General features: G+C 34.8%; 2 protein-coding genes across 7 annotated transcripts; one reads left to right on the top strand and one right to left on the bottom strand.

Moving 5' to 3' along the window:
- Positions 1 to 1,789: 1,789 nt before the first annotated feature.
- On the bottom strand, positions 1,790 to 6,348 carry LOC140758569 (uncharacterized). The gene is made up of 9 exons (XM_073094765.1): positions 6,259 to 6,348; positions 6,052 to 6,171; positions 5,888 to 5,955; positions 3,988 to 4,096; positions 3,817 to 3,885; positions 3,569 to 3,626; positions 2,520 to 2,755; positions 2,154 to 2,205; positions 1,790 to 2,071 (listed from the first exon to the last, which is right to left on the bottom strand). Exons 1-9 carry the CDS (start codon positions 6,259 to 6,261, stop codon positions 2,004 to 2,006), a joined length of 783 nt encoding a protein of 260 aa, XP_072950866.1. The 5' UTR covers positions 6,262 to 6,348; the 3' UTR covers positions 1,790 to 2,003.
- Positions 6,349 to 6,996: 648 nt separating this feature from the next.
- LOC140759101 (protein FAR1-RELATED SEQUENCE 11) lies at positions 6,997 to 14,991 on the top strand. Of its 6 annotated transcripts, XM_073095577.1 has the most exons (7): positions 6,997 to 7,138; positions 11,433 to 11,499; positions 11,665 to 11,737; positions 12,506 to 13,015; positions 13,103 to 13,516; positions 13,581 to 14,024; positions 14,308 to 14,991. In XM_073095577.1, the coding sequence occupies exons 3-7, from the start codon at positions 11,735 to 11,737 to the stop codon at positions 14,920 to 14,922; spliced, it is 1,986 nt and encodes a 661-aa protein (XP_072951678.1). In that variant the 5' UTR covers positions 6,997 to 7,138; positions 11,433 to 11,499; positions 11,665 to 11,734; the 3' UTR covers positions 14,923 to 14,991. The 6 variants fall into 6 exon arrangements, with proteins under 6 accessions (XP_072951678.1, XP_072951672.1, XP_072951673.1 ...); XM_073095571.1 differs by having other exon boundaries at positions 12,506 to 13,516; XM_073095572.1 differs by lacking the exon at positions 11,665 to 11,737 and having other exon boundaries at positions 12,506 to 13,516.
- Positions 14,992 to 18,846: the final 3,855 nt, after the last annotated feature.

The following is an 18,846-nucleotide window of genomic DNA, read 5'->3' as shown; positions in this document are numbered from 1 at the left end:
CCTAGTCATCATCTACAATGACATATTGAAGTGATCATCATCCTTCGCCAGTTTTACAGTAACTCATTGGAGGGCGTAATTCGCATCTTCTCTTCTTATTCTTTTTCTTTTCTTTTCTTTTCATAATTGACATCTTTGCAAATATGGAAATAATTCTCCCAATATGCAAAATAAACAGTGCCATTTTTTTCAATATCTAGTCAAAATTATGATGCAAGAAAGGGGCTTTTGCAATTTAATTATATTTTTAATTTTTTAATTTAACATATAATAATAGGAGTATATATTTTTTTATACCAATATATATTTTATTATAACAGAGTGCATATTATAATTCGCATATATAGTGCACACTAGAGTCTATTATTATAAATTAACAAATTAAATATAATTAAATTACAAAAGCTTCCCGTGGGTGTTTCTTCCATTTTTTTTTCTGCAAATAAAATAAAATAAAGGATAGAGTACAGTTTATTTATGTGGTTTGATCTAATTTTAATATATCATCATATATTTTAAACTTAAGCATTTAAACCCCTATGTAGTTAACTAACATGCAATCGCTAGTAAGCCGTTAAGGTATAGAAAAACTTAATCATACCCTAACAGAAATGCAATCTCATTTGAGGATGGTAAAAGTATATTGATTTTAACATTCGCACCGTTAATTTTGATTGAAAAATACGATAGTTCCAACTCGGTCTGAAATCATAGGAGGTAAAATGAATCAAGATAGCAATAGCTTTGAGAAAAAGACTCCTGGGAGACTAATTAGATATTCAGCAGCGAAATATTACTTCATGAACTAATTCCAATAACACTTCAATTTGAGACAGATGAAAAATATATGATTGGGCTCTAATATTAATCACCTGAAGCTCTGTACATATCACAAATCAATTCAGCAATTGCAAACCAGGCTCTCTTCCTTAATTTCTACCCTTTTTGTTTTCAAATTTCTTTGTTAGTTTTGTGTCCTTGAATTGCTCCAGCTATGGGGGAATCAAACCCTCAATGCAAAGAGATGTTAAGTAATCTTTTTCTAGTTCTTCTCAATCACTTTCTCCACCTTCTCCTTCTCCTTTCTCTTTCCCCTTCTCTAATGTAAGGGTTTAGAAAATCTATCTAATGGGATTGTATCTTTGAAAGAGCATAATGATTTCAGTGGCATTTATAATATTTTAAAAAAATATAATAATAATTACGATATTTTAAAAAATTTCAGTGACAATATATATTAGATCATTAGATTGGTTGACATACCTATTGGTCTTAAAACCATTTTTAATCCTTTGAAATTGTTTTACATCACTAAATCCTCTGAAATTTTAACTAGGGTCTTCATATAAAGTTATCGTAGCCTTCCCAGATGTGAGCAATTTAAATTTAAATTAAAAACAAAAATACTTATTACCTTTTGAGCTATTTTTCTTTCATCTTGGACCAAAATTTAAACCCAGCATCATTTGCCAAGATCTTGACCAAACAATGCATCCTCACAAAATTATTTAATGCAAGGAACACGAGAAATGCATGATTATTTAATTTGTATTTATCTTATTCTAAATTCAATATTTTTTTCCTAATTTATTTCGATTATAACATAATAAAACACCTTTTGATTTGAGAGGTGGACTACACGAGCAGATAAATTTCGGTCACAAACTCACTTCAGTTCTCCTTCTATAGTGAATGGGAATTTATCTAATCTAATCTATGCTGTCTTTGGTATGAATTGGATTTTAGATTTACTTTATTAAAAGGACAAACGCAATGAAGAAGGAAACAATGCAACAGAAATTATAACCTCAATTCTAATTAAAATCTAATTGAGATTAGATCGTACCATCACAAGTACAAAATAGCAAACGCTTGCTAAGGTGGTGAGCTCTTGCAGAAGAAAGGTGGACAAGTAGGAACATTGTTTGATAAGGGCATAAAAATTCCACATCTATCAAATGGATGCAGATTTTGCCAAAGAAAATCTCGCTGGGCAAAACTTGTCATACAAGTAGCACACCATTTATGCAACCATCATTCTCCGGATTATTTGTAACTTGAGCGTATTTACCTACAACCATTAGAAAGAGGGTGATCAAAAGACTGGGAGAAATGGAGAGTTAGCTCGAATGCAAAGGGGACAAGTTTCTCACCCCAAACCACTTTTCCAGCAGGAGTAACAAGACCAAGCTCGCTAACATTCACCTGACAGGAGAAACAGTGAGGTTTAAAGAGATGCCGCAACCAAAATAGATACATAACGGAAATGTCTTGATATGTCGTTTCAGTTATCTAAGAGAGTTAAACACAACAACCGTCTATTAAAAGAGCAGAAATCTGTTTACAGACATTTTTTCTCAACAAAAAAAAAAGCAACAAAGATTTGCATTTACATTGCATGTAACAGAACAGGCATGTAATAGAACAGGTAAGAAAAGATGCTTTCAAGTAAAACTTAAGTCTCTTAAGACTATTTTGAGGAACCAGCACAAAACAAACAAAAGATGAAGATTTTTTACCTCAATGATGGTTCCCTTTGTTATGACACCAAGAGATGTGTACATTGGACCATTCGGGTTCTTCTTTATCCCAATTATCTCAAGATTAAAAGTGCATTTTAATTCAGGGTGTGTCACATGAGCTTTGGTGAACCGCAAGCCCATAGGACGGATGAAGCGCTCGTATTTTGGTGGTTTTCTTGTAAACCCTGGTCCGACGAAGGTTGCTTTGGTGACCATTCTCTTCCACTGCTTGGCTGTATGGCAAAGAAAGTATAAGAAGATATCATAAGCAGGTCAAAACTTGTGCAATTTCTAACTCCCCAAGTTTAGCAATCCTAATTAATCTTACATAAAGCAAAATTTGGACTAGTATCATAATGCAGAAATTCTCAACAAAAACAATAAAACAACACAATTAGAAATCATACTAGACCTTGTACAAGATCAGAATCTTAGAAGTAACAAAACACTTAATAATTGAGCATTTAACAACTACCTACAATAAGACCCTTGTCCACAGGATTCTATAATTGATTTAGTGCGAGATGAATAGGGAGAAGAGAGAAAAAAAAGGGTAGTCATATCTACATAAATATTCATTTTGAAAAAAGCACAAATTGTCTGAAATGTGGCATGTCTTGTTTAAAGATTCTATTTAACAGAATGCTGGTTATGTTTTTCGTTTTGATTCTCTTAAGGCATTCTTCCATAAACAAAACTATAAGTTTTGTAGATTGTACAAATCCAGGAAAATAGTTGGATTAACTAAAAACTACTGTACAATGTTCTTCCTTCACCAAGCAAGTAGAACAAATGTTAAAATGAACTGCCTATAACAAAATTTCAGTACTTCTCCACTCATAGTCATATTATGATTTAAAAGTGATATATTATGCTTAATTCTTGAGGCAATGATAACTTTAAATAAGTATGGAAGGAAAAGCAAGAGATAAATCAATACAGGACGCTTGTTGTTAAAATGATGCTACTAGATACTAGTTTTCCCAGATTAAGAGCCAGGTGTCCTTGGAAAATAATAGCATGAACAAACTTCAACAGTTACTTACTTTTACGTTTGCCAGTACGAAGAACTTTAAACATCTCTTCTTCAGCAACAGGCCTGACCTGAAAAGGAGATTTTTTTATTTACTTTTCAGCAATGAGAACAATTAAATGATGAGAAGAACAGTTTGCTGGCCATAAAAGAATTAGCAATAAGAAACCACCTCGAAGAGAATTGGATGATAAGATTCTTAGAATAGTACCCAATCAAACATTCGGTTATGTGAATGGTCCAAAGAATAAGATAGCATACCTTTGGCAGAGGAACATCCCATTTGCCAGCTTTTTCCTTCCTCTTTTGTTTGATTGTATTGCTAAGAACCTATGAGAATAAAAAATAGAATCAGTATCAACCAGATAAACATAGTGTACCATTTGCACTCAAACATAAGAATGTGACTTAAAAATAAGCATAAATTATTACTTTTGCACGTGTTGTTGTGTCACGATCTAGCAAATAGGCGGGAATAGCTCCATCATGAACATCATCATCCACCTTGCGTCTGGTTGATGACTCATCGTGCATAGCAAGCCTAAAGAATCAAAGCAAAGCAATGCTAGCATATCAAGTTACAAATGGCAGAAATATTGAGTACATAACAACCTTAAATTTCTTATCAAATGCATTTATATATATGTAAAAGGAAAAGAAAGGAAAATTTATTGTCCACTATCCAGGCTACGGAGAACAAAGATTGTTTTACAGTGCAACTCAAAAACTTTATACATCGCATAAACATCACCAAATACTTAAAATATCGTATAAGATGGCAATACATTCTCCAGAAACCTGAGATGTGGAGGCACTCAGGTTATGTACTATCAAACGTTACATGAGGATATGTTGCTTCATCTAATTCTCCACATCTATGAGAATTCCTTTTTTCTTATAGTAGGTAGACATTTGTAACCAATTATTTTCCCTAGCACAACTCCAAAAGAGAAAAAGATAGAAGAAAAATGACAATTGCTCTTCGCTTATCTGGATAATATCAGAATAGAGAACTACGAAAGTTCCCTTCCCTACTCTTCTGTTCTCTCCAATTCTGGAGAGAACCATAAGGGGAAAGACTCTGCTTCCATTAAAGCAAGCACTTGGGATAGCCTATATATTCTTTTCTATTCTCTCTCTTTTTCTCCCACAAATTTAATCCAAATGGGAGAAAATCGTTTTCTTGCATACACATATCTACCTTGATACAGAATATTGTGATCACATATGACATCTACAATCTAAACATTGTAGCAATGCAGATTTAGAAGCATAAAAGTAAAAGTTCCATTGGACCAAGTGCAGAAGAACCTAAACCAATTTAACGAATCACAATATATTACACATTACGCTTCTGAATAAGAGGTGACACATGGAAGCTTCCAATGTGGAAAGGTTTCCTCATCCTCCTCATTGTATTTCATGATGTGAATCAAATACTATTATTTAGCTTTCTTTTGGCACCATGTCTGTGCCTTCCATCAAAAGGTACTTCCTAATATATTAATCTAAAACACACTTTATTCTACAATTTAGAAAATTTTCCCAATAATCAACTTAAATAATCCATCATATGAAAACTGATAGTTTTTGTTTGTCATTTTCATCCAAGAATAACTTTGAAATGGAAATACAGAATATGAATGCAACTGCAGGACTGTTAGCATGAAGAGGAAACAATACAAAGGCATAACAAAGCTAAAATCAGCCAAAACTAGAAGATAATAGCCTACAATCTACCAATAAGATCTACAGAGGCAAAAATTAATAACACAATAGTTAGGAGCTAACATAAGAATGTACCTTGTATCTTCCCAACAACCCATCATTACTAAATCATGATCAGTCCAAAAGGTGTGACATAAAGTACCCCAGGCATGTAGTTATATACTTATATTTTCTGAATTCAAATCCCTTTTGCCACAATAGGAGGAAAAATTATAGATCATAATAAGAATTAAAATTATGTCAATGAACCAGGTCTCTACAGATGCAAATTTTTTTATTATTTTATCACTAGATTCAATAATCCCAGCAGGGACGAACATACCTTAGATTGTTCCTAAACCTCTTTCAACAATTTGTGTTATTTGTTTTCTCAGATTGTCTCACTTTACTCCTACTAGACAGTTATCCACCAAGTTATCAAGAAAATATTTACATGTCACTAACTTATTGCCCTAACCAGTTATCGCTTCTCAAATTTCCTCGAATGTACCATTCTCTATCTTTATCTTGATCAAACAAGTAAATTCAGCATGAAAAATACTAAAATGACGGATGAAATCAAACTTCAGGAGAAAAAGGTCGTTAAAAATGCAAGCATGCTTACGTTTTCTTCATCAACGCCTTCTCCGCATACCGCTTCTTGGCAAACATCTTCCCTTTAATACCAAGGGTCTGACAGACAAATACAACAAAATGCATCGTAAAGAACCAACCATAACGTATCAAACCGGAACGAAATCTGCTCATATTAGGATTCAAAGCTCTCACCTTTTGGGCCATAGCCGATCGTTTGTGTACTTCTCGAGCCTCCTTCTTCCGCTTCCGCTCGAAGTGGTCGAGACGGTAGCCATGGCGCTTCCTGTGAAGCTCTATGTAATCTCCTTGCGGCTAAATAAACAAGATTGCAGATGCACCATAAGAGAAGCCGAAATAGGAGAGAAAACAAGAAAAAGGAAGGATAAAAAATCGACTAACCATGGCGGCAAGCGGCGAGCAACGGCGGTGAGGAGAAACCCTACCTAGGGTTTTGGGTGGAGAAGAAAGAGGCGTTTCCCACTCTTCTTTTCTTCAATATAAGAAAAGAATCAATTCGATTATCGTCCTCTTACGGGCCGGGCAGGGCCGGGTTCGGGTTCGGATCCGGATCCGGATTCGGGCCGGCATTCGGTTCGAACCCGACGTTTGTGATTAGCTTTCTCGGATCCTAAGGTTCTCTGATCCGATTAGGGCTTGTTTTATTTTTATTTTTTTTGGGTGATGGGGGATATAATAAAATTATTACATTTTCTATCATATTTAGCTAGTCTAAAGATTGCATTTAAAAATATTTATTATAAATAATTAGATAAATTTTTTAATATATTTAAAATAATATAAATTAAATTTCAGATGATAAAAATAAATAAAAATATATTAAAAATATTTGTTATATATTCATTATCTAAAATCTAATCCAATTATCTATGACTTTGCCTTTGAGAAATAAATTTAAATTTAAAAATAACATAAATAAAATTAGAGTAAGTGAAATTAATTTAGAACTAGTAGGTATTTATGTGGAAAATATGGTAATAATTTTTAATTTAGGGATCTAAGTATAATTAATCTATTTTCTTAATTTTGCTACAAATTCGAGTACAAAGATTGGGCTTATCCAATAGGCTTTATATAGAAGAGGCCCAATTTCCTACAAGACCTTCGGCCTTCGGGTTTAGTGTCTCTCTCTCTCTCCCCAAAACGAGTGCTCAAATAGTTCCATTTCTTCCCGGCGATCGGCTCCTCTCCCTCTTTCGCTCTCTCGATAGCTTCTTCCTCGGAGAAGATCGCAAGTAGAGTTCGTCGAGGCAACAACGAGGTACTTGGGAATAGTTGCTGATCTTACTACACCAATTTCTTTTTGTTTACTTGTTTGGATGCCCTTCGAATCGATTTCGTTGTTGATTCGCGACCGCTATCGTAGTTGAAAGGAAAGGGAAGGGTAAGATGTAGAAGGGAAAGACGAAAGGAGTAATTACTAAAGAAGCGAATGATCATGGTGGATTTTATGTCCTTTTAGGTTGTGTTTCTGCATGTAGTCCTATGACCTCTGTATCTCCTCCATTGCTAACTTATCTAGTAATGACCCATGAACGAAAGCTTCGCCTGCTAATGCAAATTCAGATAGCTTGGAACGGGTTGTAGAAAGTAGAAAGATAAACAATGATCGCTGGCGACATTACTAGTTTAACTGTAGATTTACTCATTGAGTTGCTTTTTAAGGGTTTCCTGGTCTTTTATTGTTCTATATTTTTCGATCCAACTTGGCAGTAAGTGGTTATATCTAATTGGATTAGTGTGCCTAATGGATCTTTTTGTTTTTCTTACCTCGTGGTCAACTTCTTTTCCTTTTCTTGTTCTGCATCTATAAGATGTTTAACCAGCTTGCATTTTTCTCGATTCTGCACTTTATACATTTTGCTCAAAAGATAAATGCAACATCTTGTTTTTTGCAATTAGAATTTTAAAAAATAAAGCATAGATCTCATGGATTTGTACTATTGCGAAATTGCATTTGGCAAATACTATACTCTTTCCCTTCAATTTGAAGGATCCAAATTGAATGAGTTAAAGATTCTAACCTAAACCCAGATATATGATAGAAAGAAATGTCCAGACTAATAAAGTGCCATAGTGTTTGATGCTAGATAACTATGTCTACTTTGAAAATTGGATTCAGAGTATATATGCCATGAACTCTATTTTATCTCCCATTCATCGGCATCCTCTCTCTCTCTCTCTCACACACACACTATTTCTTAACTTAATGGTATGGGTTAGTTCTGATTACTTATGGAACCTTGCCTTAAATCAAGATCTTCCCTTAATTCTCAATTCATGTTAATAGAAATATAGTACAATTCATTTATACGGAAATAACAACTGTAGTTGACAAGAGCGGAACCATAATAGCCGGAATTTTAATTTGTCTGTTCTTGGAAAGTACCAATTAGGAGCCAAAGGGGAGGTCATACTAATATTCCAATCACACTTGTTTGGCATAAGTTGGTATTAACAAAGAGCAGGCTATTGCTTCAAATCATGAGGTTGTTTAATTTTTTCTAAAATACTGTTTGTTTAACCTCCTTCATTTTTGCCTCAGAATACCACCATCAATGACTAATCTGTAACAGTTCTTTTATGGGACACCTGATGGGGTGGGGTTGTGTAGTGCCCCTTCCTTGCCCCTGTGGCTTCACTCCTGCTTATATCACGATGCAGTTTCCCTTCATTGCCCCTGTGGCTTCACTCATGTTCATATCATGGTCTCTTGATGTAGGGACACTTAAAAAGAGCAAATGCAGAGCTGAGGAAGGATAAAATCCTCCAACGTCCAAAAGACTTGTTCCTTCTTGTCCAAATGTCCCGTCTCTCACTCTCTGGCTAATCTCCTACTTTGTATCACACCCTCTTGATGTAGATTCACTTAAAAAGAGCAAATTCAGATTCTAGGAAATATCAAATCCTCCACTGTCCAAACTATACTTTTGTCTCCCTTTGAAGCACATTAACACAATAAGCAAGGGAGAAGACACATACCAATAACTGATGGGATATAAAGATTGAGATCTCTCTCTATGTCATTTAAACAGAAAAGAAGGAAAAGAAAGGTGTTTCTTGTTTGGGATTTATTGATCAAATGAACAATACACCACGCAAGACAAGGAATTACCTTTTCTTGATTTATTGTCCATGCTAAAGAGGCTTGTTTTAAAAGGGGACTAAGCATAACAACATTTTGCATGATGGAAAGCTCGTCTAGTTTTCAGTTAAATTTGATTTAATGAGTTCTGCAACTGATGTACATGAGAAAGTACAACTGTTGGAAATATCACGATATGATCTCCTGGATAATCCACCAATTAACTCATGGAGGATTGTGTATGCAATAATCTACTAACGAGGAAGTTATTTAGGGGAGATCACCTCAAAAATTATATATATTTCAACGATTAGTAGAAATTTTGTGCATATGAGGAGGTATCATCTTACTTTTATGCGTGAACAAATTTAATAGAAAAAATTACATAATGGGTTTCATGTGTGTTCAACTATGAAGTACGGATACTTCGTTTGCCCTCCGTACCAGTATCCGATACATGTCGGATACCGATACGACCTCAATACGGCCAGATACATATGGAATACGGCCAGAGGAGTATCCGAATTAAAAAAAATAATTTTACTTTTCCAATACGGCACGATACGACTTCGATACGGCGGGATACGGCTTCGATACATTTTTTGATCATCCAATCCTTTTTTTTTTCTTTTTGTGCTAAAAGATGATATAAAATATATACTTTATATGTATATACGATTGTCTAATCCTTCATAATACTTTAAGGCTTTGTTTATTTGATAATGAACTAAACATATAACTTGAAACCTATTTAAAGATCTAAATTAGTTGTAGACTAATAGTTGAATTAGGTTTTAATGTTTCACTAACATTTTAAGTTTCAATCAGATTCTATTACAATATTATTCTAAAGTTTTAGGCATATAGATATTAAATAAGTAGCTTTCTTTCCTTTTATTTTATCATTTATGGAATAATTATTTTTTACCATATATTATATTGGTTGACATCAAATCGAAAATATATTATTTATTTATTTATTGGCATATCCATGTCGTATCCATATCCTACTTTTAAAATTTATTGTATCCCTGTATCCGTATCTCCGTATCCCCATATCCCGTATCCGTATCCATACTTCACAGGGGTTCAATGACCCTGTGGACTGCATGATCAAACAATTTATTGATGGGGCGTCTAGTGATTTATTATTCAGACTGCTCATGATTTATCTCTTCTTGTTTTGATTTGTATGTCACTACATTGTAACTTCAAAACTATTTCTAATTGGATAATTGGATCTATTTGGATGTTGCTCTTTGATGGTACCATAGTAGTGGTGACATTTATTGTAAAATCCGTGTTCTCTATTTTTTCTAGATTTCCTAATTTATATATTTATATATTTTTTAAATTTTATCTCTATTTTAAACTTTGCCAAAATGTGAAACCACTGAAAGACAAAATGCTAATTACATTCATAATGACAATTGGATATCTGAACTGCAACTCTTAACTTATTTTAGTATCATACAATAGGATTTAGACCTCTGAAATATCTTCAAAACTTGGGAAGGCACAAGATAGGTGAAAACGACAACTTTTGATAACTAGAGTTTTTCTTTCTTTTAAAATAAATAAGCCAAAGGAATTTCAGCAATCTACTGAAGTTATGTCATATTGATAATTATGATAGTAAAATCTAAGAAAACGTGAAGCCAAAGTATGCACCGATACTAATTAAAGTTTCATGGAAGAGATAAGAATCCTAGTTTGACTAGGTAAAGAAGATATAAAACGTCAAAATTCAAATCAAGGTCAAACAGTCAAATACAAATCTTAATTTGATCAGAACAGTCGAATCCTTTTGGGATTAGGAAAATTGAATACTAATCAAACTAGGAAAACCAAACTCAAGTCTGAGAGTAAAAACTAAGAGTAGGAAAGCCAAAGCCGAGAAGAAATAGAAAAAGTAAACACAACACACACAACCATAATTTTTCTTTAACTTGGAAAACCTCTGAATGCATTCAAAGAAAAAAACCACGAATTCATTCAAATCAGATCAATCTATATCAATAATTTGTAGATATATGAATTACTTACTACACTTTAGACAGTCTGTCATCCATACTAGCAATGTAATAAGTTGTCATACTCAGAATCTACCTGTTAGGAAATCCCAAACAGGACGGTTATTTCTAATGTCCCCCTTGCACCAATCTCTCTGATGCTATGTCATCATTCTGCAAGGACTTGCAAGTCGACTGAAGGATGTGAAGTTCCAAGCAATGTGGATTCGACAATTCATAGCTAAACCTAAAGTTGCTGGCATTTTCAAGCAAATAACTATTTGTGGAGAGGAAGTTCATTTACTATTATATAGCATAACATATTACACATTCAAAATTATTTCTCTTAGTTGCAAATAATTGTTTCCTCTATTGTTTTGCACTTAGGTACCAGCGAGACATGTTACCGCCAATAAGTACTCACTAACAATATGGTATTCTTTTGTTCTGAATTCCAGATAATAGAGCTTCTGTATTTTGCTGGACTAAGCTTATAATACCTTGTCAGAAGTTATAACTTATGAGGTATCAAACACATTTTATTTTTATCTACCACTGAATTTTTTCAGACTCTATTTTCTTCTACCTTGATTGGTTATACTAGGCTTGTACTTGGCTGCCTGTTCCTTTTCTCTCTTCAACATAGTTATTGGAATCGCCATCTTAAAAAGCGGCCATGTGCTTGCTTAGGTGGTGGCGATGAGTAAACTACTCTGCATAAGCTTGTGAGGTCCAACCACATATAGGTCTGCGGTTGCATATGGTAAGTGTCCACCGATGCCAGTGTATGCACATGACAACTATAAAGTTGCATTGTTTTTTCTACATAGTCGATTTCTTTTCCAGCACCTAATATGGGTCGGCCTGGACTAAAAGCAACATGACATGCATGGGATAGTGTGTACTTCTATTATTCTTTACTGACCTTTGACCAGATTAGGATTAAACTGTTCATTTTGGTGAAATTGGAAATAATTGTTCATGAAGATAACTAATATATTTAGGGCTTCTGTAGAATCATGTGTTTTAGAAATCCCACCTGCCACTGGTTGTCTGAGGACCCATGATGATAAAGAACAAACTTGTACTCTTTTTGCAAATCTACATTTCACATGTGGAGATGACTTTGTTCACTTTGCTTCTCTTAATGTTGCAATTTTATAACCTTGCTTTTCGCTACCCAATAATGACAAGTAAATGGACATTCTGGTGATATTATGGTGCTAATCTTCAATCATTCTCCGTCTACTTTATTATATAAATCAAATTCAGTTGTTGGTGTTGAGTCAATGAAATGGCTGATATTGACAATACAAATAGACAACCTTGTGCTTAGGTATTTGAACAAATGGGGTAGTTGTGATGCTGAGGAGCAACTCTTATATTAATTTATGACTGAAGCCATTATCATTATCACTTTGTCTTTGCTTTTTTTCTAAAGTTCCTGAAATTTGAGGAACTATGTCAGTTAGTTTTAAACGCAGAAATTGTTGACCAAGATTCTTCAGGTGTATATTCTTGTCATGTGCAGGGTTGTCATTCTATCGATTGTTCAGATGCAAGAATAATGTCAGAAGCTAGAGTGATGCTAGAGGTTTATGATGATCCCTCAGAACAAAGGTCATTCTCTCAGGAAGACACTAGCAGCGCAGAGGAATCTCCAGAGGATACACGGCTTTCATTGGAAACTTCAAATGACACCATCCCTTATATTGGCCAAAGATTTGTGACACATGATGCTGCATATGAGTTTTATAGTGAATTTGCAAAGCGTTGTGGCTTCTCTATTCGTCGTCATCGTACAGAAGGAAAAGATGGGGTTGGAAAGGGACTTACAAGGCGGTACTTTGTGTGCCATCGTGCTGGCAATACTCCTTCAAAAGCAGCAAGTGAAACTAAACCACAAAGAAATCGAAAATCTTCTCGTTGTGGTTGCCAAGCATACATGCGGATCAGCAAAAGCACGGATATGGGCATTCCTGAATGGCGTGTCACAGGCTTTGCTAACCACCACAATCATGAACTGCTGGAACCAGATCAAGTACGCTTTCTTCCAGCTTATCGCACCATTTCAGACACTGATAGAAACCGCATCTTGATGTTCACAAAGACCGGCATTTCTGTGCAGCAAATGATGAGACTAATGGAGCTAGAGAAGTGTGTTGAACCTGGAAATTTGCCTTTTACTGAAAAGGATGTGAGAAATCTCATACAATCTTTTAGAAAGGTAGACCAGGATGAGGAGACTATTGACCTCCTCAAAATGTGCAAGAATATCAAGGAAAAGGATCCCAACTTCAAGTATGATTTCAGTGTAGATGCTGATAACAGGCTGGAGAATATTGCTTGGTCATATGCCTCATCGGTCCAATTATATGAGGTCTTCGGTGATGCAGTTGTGTTTGATACGACTCATCGTTTGGCTGCTTTTGATATGCCAGTTGGAATTTGGGTTGGCATGAACAATTATGGAATGCCTTGCTTCTTCAGTTGTGTGCTTCTAAGAGAGGAGAATGTCCGATCCTTCACATGGGCATTACAGGTAAAATTCTAAAGCCCTTATCTTTTGTTAACTCTTTCTTCTCTAAGCCTTCTTCTGGTGGCAGGTTTTCCTGAGCTTCATGAATGGAAAGGCTCCACGGACAATTTTAACTGATCAGAATATGTTTCTTAAGGAAGCATTAGCTCTTGAGATGCCAAGCACGAAACATGCCCTCTGCATATGGCTTATAGTTGCAAAATTTCCATCTTGGTTTAATGCAGTTCTTGGAGAACGGTACAATGAATGGAAAGCCGAGTTCTATAAGCTCTATAATATGGAAAGTGTTGATGACTTTGAACTGGGATGGCGGGAGATGGTGAACTCATTTGGACTTCACACAAATAGACACATTGCTAATTTGTTTGCTTTTCGAACACTCTGGGCATTACCATATTTGAGAAGTCATTTCTTTGCAGGAATGACTGCGACAGGTCTATCAAAGTCAATAAATGCTTTCATTCAGCGGTTCTTAAGTGCACAAAAACGTCTCGCACATTTTATAGAACAGGTGTGCCTCTGAGTTTCTGGAGTTTTTATCTACTCGTTGATAAAGACTCTTTATTAGATTACAAAATTTGTGCATGATATGTGGAAGCATACAGCTTGGGCATTAAAATCAAAGAATGATCATAACTCATAAGTGACTAAAGCTTAACTTTTAACACTACGGTTTCTCTTGACATCCTAAAACATGGATCTTGGTATATTTAAATGTTTTATTTCATTGAAGTTTAAATATTTAACTGCCCAAAGTGAAAAAAAAAATGGTTATGACACCTCTTGTTTCATAGGTTGCTGTAGCTGTTGATTTTAGAGACCAAGCTGGTGAGCAGCAAACCATGCAACAAACTCTACAGAATGTTGCCCTCAAAACAGGTGCTCCCATGGAAGCTCATGCAGCTGCGGTTCTCACTCCCTATGCTTTCAGTAAGCTGCAAGACGAGCTTGTCATGGCTGCCCACTATGCGTCTTTCCAGATGGAAGAAAATTGCTTTCTTGTCAGACATCATACAAAGATGGATGGTGGACGGAAGGTGATTTGGATCCCAGGGGAAGAATTGCTTTCTTGCAGCTGCCGTATGTTTGAGTTTTCAGGAATTCTCTGCCGACATGCTCTCCGAGTTCTTTCAATGCTCAATTGCTTTCAGATTCCAGACCACTATCTACCTGTTCGATGGCGTCGAATCAACTCACTGCCTTCAAAGGTAGTGCATGGAGCTGTTTCAACTGAGCAGGCTGAGAGAGTACATACATTGCAGTCAATGGTCTCATGTCTGATATCAGAAGCAGCCAAGTCAAAAGAGCGAACGGATATTGCATCACAAGAGATATCTATTCTCTTGTCTCGCATAAGACAGCATCCTGTTTCAACAAATTGTTCAAGAGATGGTGTGCATAAAGGTTAATAAGTTGTTTCATTCTCAGATCATTATCGCAGAAAAGATGAAGATTAGCTCATCGAGAGATTGCCGACCTTTTATTGCAAGAATTGGAGGCTGCATATAAGCTATTGGAGTTCAAGTGGCTGATAGGCGCAATTAGGAGCTGAGTACACTGCAACTGGATTTTGGCACCTCCACTGACGCAGAACATTATGCAGGCTCTGTAGTTTTTGAAGTTTCTTGATCCTCAATGATGTATCTTCCACAGCTCTTTTGAATGTGTAATTTGCGCCATGAGTTCATCCTATGCTTACCTTCTTTTTCCATTAATGGTCTATATGTGCTTTGCTTTCTAAGTTAGCAGAACAAATTCCTATAACTTGTTCTTGATGGCTGGACCCCACATTTATAGATGCCGAAGCAGGAGGCAGTAATTGCATTATGTCAACATCCAAATTTTCAACAAAGGTTGCGTGAGGAATCCCTCCGGGTTGATTGCATTTGGAAATGGAATTGCTGATTATCCCCAGCTTACTCTTTTGATTAGCCAAAGAGCATGAATAGAATAGGATAAATACGGTGATAAAAGTAGTTTGGCCTCTTCTTTCTTCTTTTGTAAATGGAACTATTTATTCTAGGATAAGCGGATAGGAACACAGTTTTTACTTTTTGAAAATGACTACTTTGTGCAGAGTCTACTCCACTCAATAAAGTGGGGATAAGCACCAGGATGAAGCTGATGATGGGATGGATGAACAGCATCTCCTCGCAGAAGAAGAGGACTCTCCCTAACCAATGGTTGATTAATGCCATATCATTTTAATTACATTTTCCTCAGTAGACAAAAGTGGAGGTTGCTCTTTTACTATTACTCACTATGTTTCAGCTATCCTAGCAGGGTTAAGGGAGCTTGGCAATATCCATACTACTAATGAAACGTGACTCTTTAGTGACCGCCAAGCAGCAGTTAACTGGATCAATAATTCTGATGTCATTCCAGATTGATCTACACACCACGTTGTTCTCGACTGCAAACTGCACCTTTCGAAGTATCCATGGATTAAGTTAGGTTTTACTAGCAGATGTAACAATCTCTTCGCCGACAATTTAGCCCAGCATGCTCTCCTCCATTCCCTAGACTTTCGAGGTCAGGAGAGCAACTGAAAGCTATTTGTAATCCAACCTTACTCTTATAACATCGGTCTAGTCCTTCATTCAACCAAAAAAAAAAAACTATGTTTTAGCATTAAGACGTTTTATTTCTTACATTGAACTTTATCAATGGTAATTCTCTGCGAATTCCTTCACCTGATGTAACAACTGATATGGACTTGCTTGTATTCTTATTTGCCTTTTCTTGATTGCTTTTTGCGACATTGTTGCTCATTTGCTGCGTGATTGCCTTGTACCACTCACTTTTGTTGGTCACTCTTGCCAATGTGAACAATTATATAGGACTCATTTATGTACGAATTGTTTTGATTTGAACTACCCTGAGGTAAGAGACATTGTGGCCAATTTATGGTGAGATGTTTGGTGGCCTATTAGCCAAATTCCCCTTTGTCATTTTCCATTCTTGTTTGTTGAATGTGGCTTTATTGGTGTCCCAGTGGAATCTAAGTAGATTGGGTAGGCTTGAGGTTAATTGAGATAAGATGTAGGCATGCATCTCAGCTTTAGAGTTGAGAGAGGGAGACCCTCTTCTTTGTGAGGATGAATAGTTGCTCCCTGGCCATTGCAGGTGTGTTGCCCTCCTTCATAAGATCAACCTCAAGCGGCAGGGCAAATCCTGAGTCAATTGGATCCGTGATAGTGAATTGAATGCCATTTTTTTTTTTCATGTCTGCCAGGATTCATTACAGGCATAATTCTATTGCTTAGGTTACTCTTATTATGATTTTGTAGTTACTAAATCTTTACTTATTTCAATGATTTTGTAAGTTTTTATGGTAATTTATAGGGTCCGAAAGGTACCCATGGGTAATAAAATTTATTTCTGACCAACTATGCAATCTAATATTTATATATTTATTTTGGTCATATATATATATATATAATATTATCTCGCATATTATATATCAAATCTATTTGAGCCGCGCTCGAGCAAGCGGTCTCTAGCTCCGCTTGATTAGCCTTTTAACCTTAAAAACTAAATGAGCTGAGCCTCGCAAGCAAATGAGCTTTATTTTTTTATTTGTACTTAGTTAAAGCTCAAGGGTGCTAACAACTAGGTAATGTGGAAAACCCTCTAGAAATCATAATGCTAGCCCTATGGTTTTAATGATTTATTATTTTATTTTGATGATAATAAATAAACGAGTTAGCTATATTATTTTGATGATACCAAACAAGTTAAAATAGTACTCATCGGTCGAGCAATATTTTCTCTTGTATAATATCAATGTCAATTCTTTTTTATTTAAATAGAAGATTTATTTATGTACGTCTTTTTTAATAATATATAATTTTTAATTCTCAGATTTTAGTTTTTAAACTTATGTCACAATTAAGATGTTACAAACCTGTATTTCTAGAAAATAGATTATTGACGCTTGTCTAATTTTTTGTTTATAGTTTCCATATAATAATCTAATAAATATGATATTTTATATGTGAAAATTACACTCGATATTCTATAATTTTCATATATATATCTAAAATTTAAATATTACATATATGCAACAGGGCATATAAGTTAAACTATACATGTTGTTTTTCATACTGATATTATTTGGACACATGTTTATTCTTTTAACTATAACATTTCAAGTCAAATGCCCTTTTAATGTAATTCTTATTAGGTTAGAAAATAAAATTCGAATATCTACAATTTATCTTCTAGCCGTAAAGTCCAATTCAACCTTTTTGTTTATCAACGAGGTGCTGCAAATTAAAATAAAAATCTAATTAGAATCTAAACACATTAAATGCTTATAAAATGGTATTCATTGCTTCAAACTATTTTAACGAGGATAGAGTATTTTTAAGCCTATAAAAGAGGTATATACATTATATTAAAGTAAGAGTTTTGAAGATTAAAGAATACAGAAGGGAGCAACATAGTTCAATTCATATTAGAGAATAAGAGAAATTTCCACTTGACAAGTTTTTTTTTTCTCTCTTTGTTTTAGTGAAACTTATTTGTAAGTTAAATTCCTTGAAAGTGACTATCCTGCGGGGGTGCTTATGATTTTGATTTTAGTTGTCAAGAATGTGAAAAATTCTTTATAATTTGTGAGTAAGATATTAGGCAAAACTCTTAGAAAAAGTCGATAGACTTTTTGACTCAAAACAAAAATAATTTTGAAAAAAGAGATTTTGGAGAATAATCTCGTGTAAAGGTTGCTAGCACCTTAGTTAACAAGTGATGTATATCTTCTAATATATAGTAATTTCTAAAGGAAAGAACCTTGAGGAGTGAAGTAAGTATTGGTCGAACCACTATAAATCAAGATGTCATATTTCCTCTCTTTTCTTTACTTATCTCATAAAAGTTTTCATAGTATAATCAGACTCATAAGCATGAAGTTATTTGTGTACATTTTTCTTAATTTGCATAAAGTTTTGAATATATGATTATCATTGCAATTTACATATACACTTGTATACTTGGATTTTATCTTCGTATATAATTTGTAAACCTAATTCACCCCTTTTGGGTTACCTAATCGGGCCAACAGATATATTCCTCCCAGAATCAAACTATTCCTCTAGAAGCTTTATTAGAACAAACTTTCAACTATACTTATCTTGACCAAGTTAGCTTAATATTTATAGCTGCCCCTTCTTTAGGCTTGTCGATGTGCTCACTCAATGTAGGATGAGCACTTTCTACAACACTTGGGAATCTCCTCTCTTGATCTTAGATGATAAAAAAGGGCTTCGATACTTTTGAGGGCCAACTCTTGCCCCCATCTTAAAAAGATGCTGCTAGTTGCGATCATTAGC

The sequence above is a fragment of the Typha angustifolia genome, chromosome 4, assembly GCF_048772165.1.
Source record: "Typha angustifolia cultivar Huaian chromosome 4, ASM4877216v1, whole genome shotgun sequence".
NCBI classification, from domain to species: domain Eukaryota; kingdom Viridiplantae; phylum Streptophyta; class Magnoliopsida; order Poales; family Typhaceae; genus Typha; species Typha angustifolia.
This window is presented reverse-complemented; position numbering and strand designations above follow the sequence as displayed.

Coding starts and splice junctions, on each gene's coding strand:
- LOC140758569 (XM_073094765.1), bottom strand. Junction 5,956..6,051: donor GATCGGCTATGGCCCAAAAG/GTGAGAGCTTTG, acceptor TTTGTCTGTCAG/ACCCTTGGTATTAAAGGGAA. Junction 4,097..5,887: donor AAGGCGTTGATGAAGAAAAC/GTAAGCATGCTT, acceptor TTGATTCTTTAG/GCTTGCTATGCACGATGAGT.
- LOC140759101 (XM_073095571.1), top strand. Junction 13,517..13,580: donor CCTTCACATGGGCATTACAG/GTAAAATTCTAA, acceptor TTCTGGTGGCAG/GTTTTCCTGAGCTTCATGAA. Junction 14,025..14,307: donor TCGCACATTTTATAGAACAG/GTGTGCCTCTGA, acceptor CTTGTTTCATAG/GTTGCTGTAGCTGTTGATTT.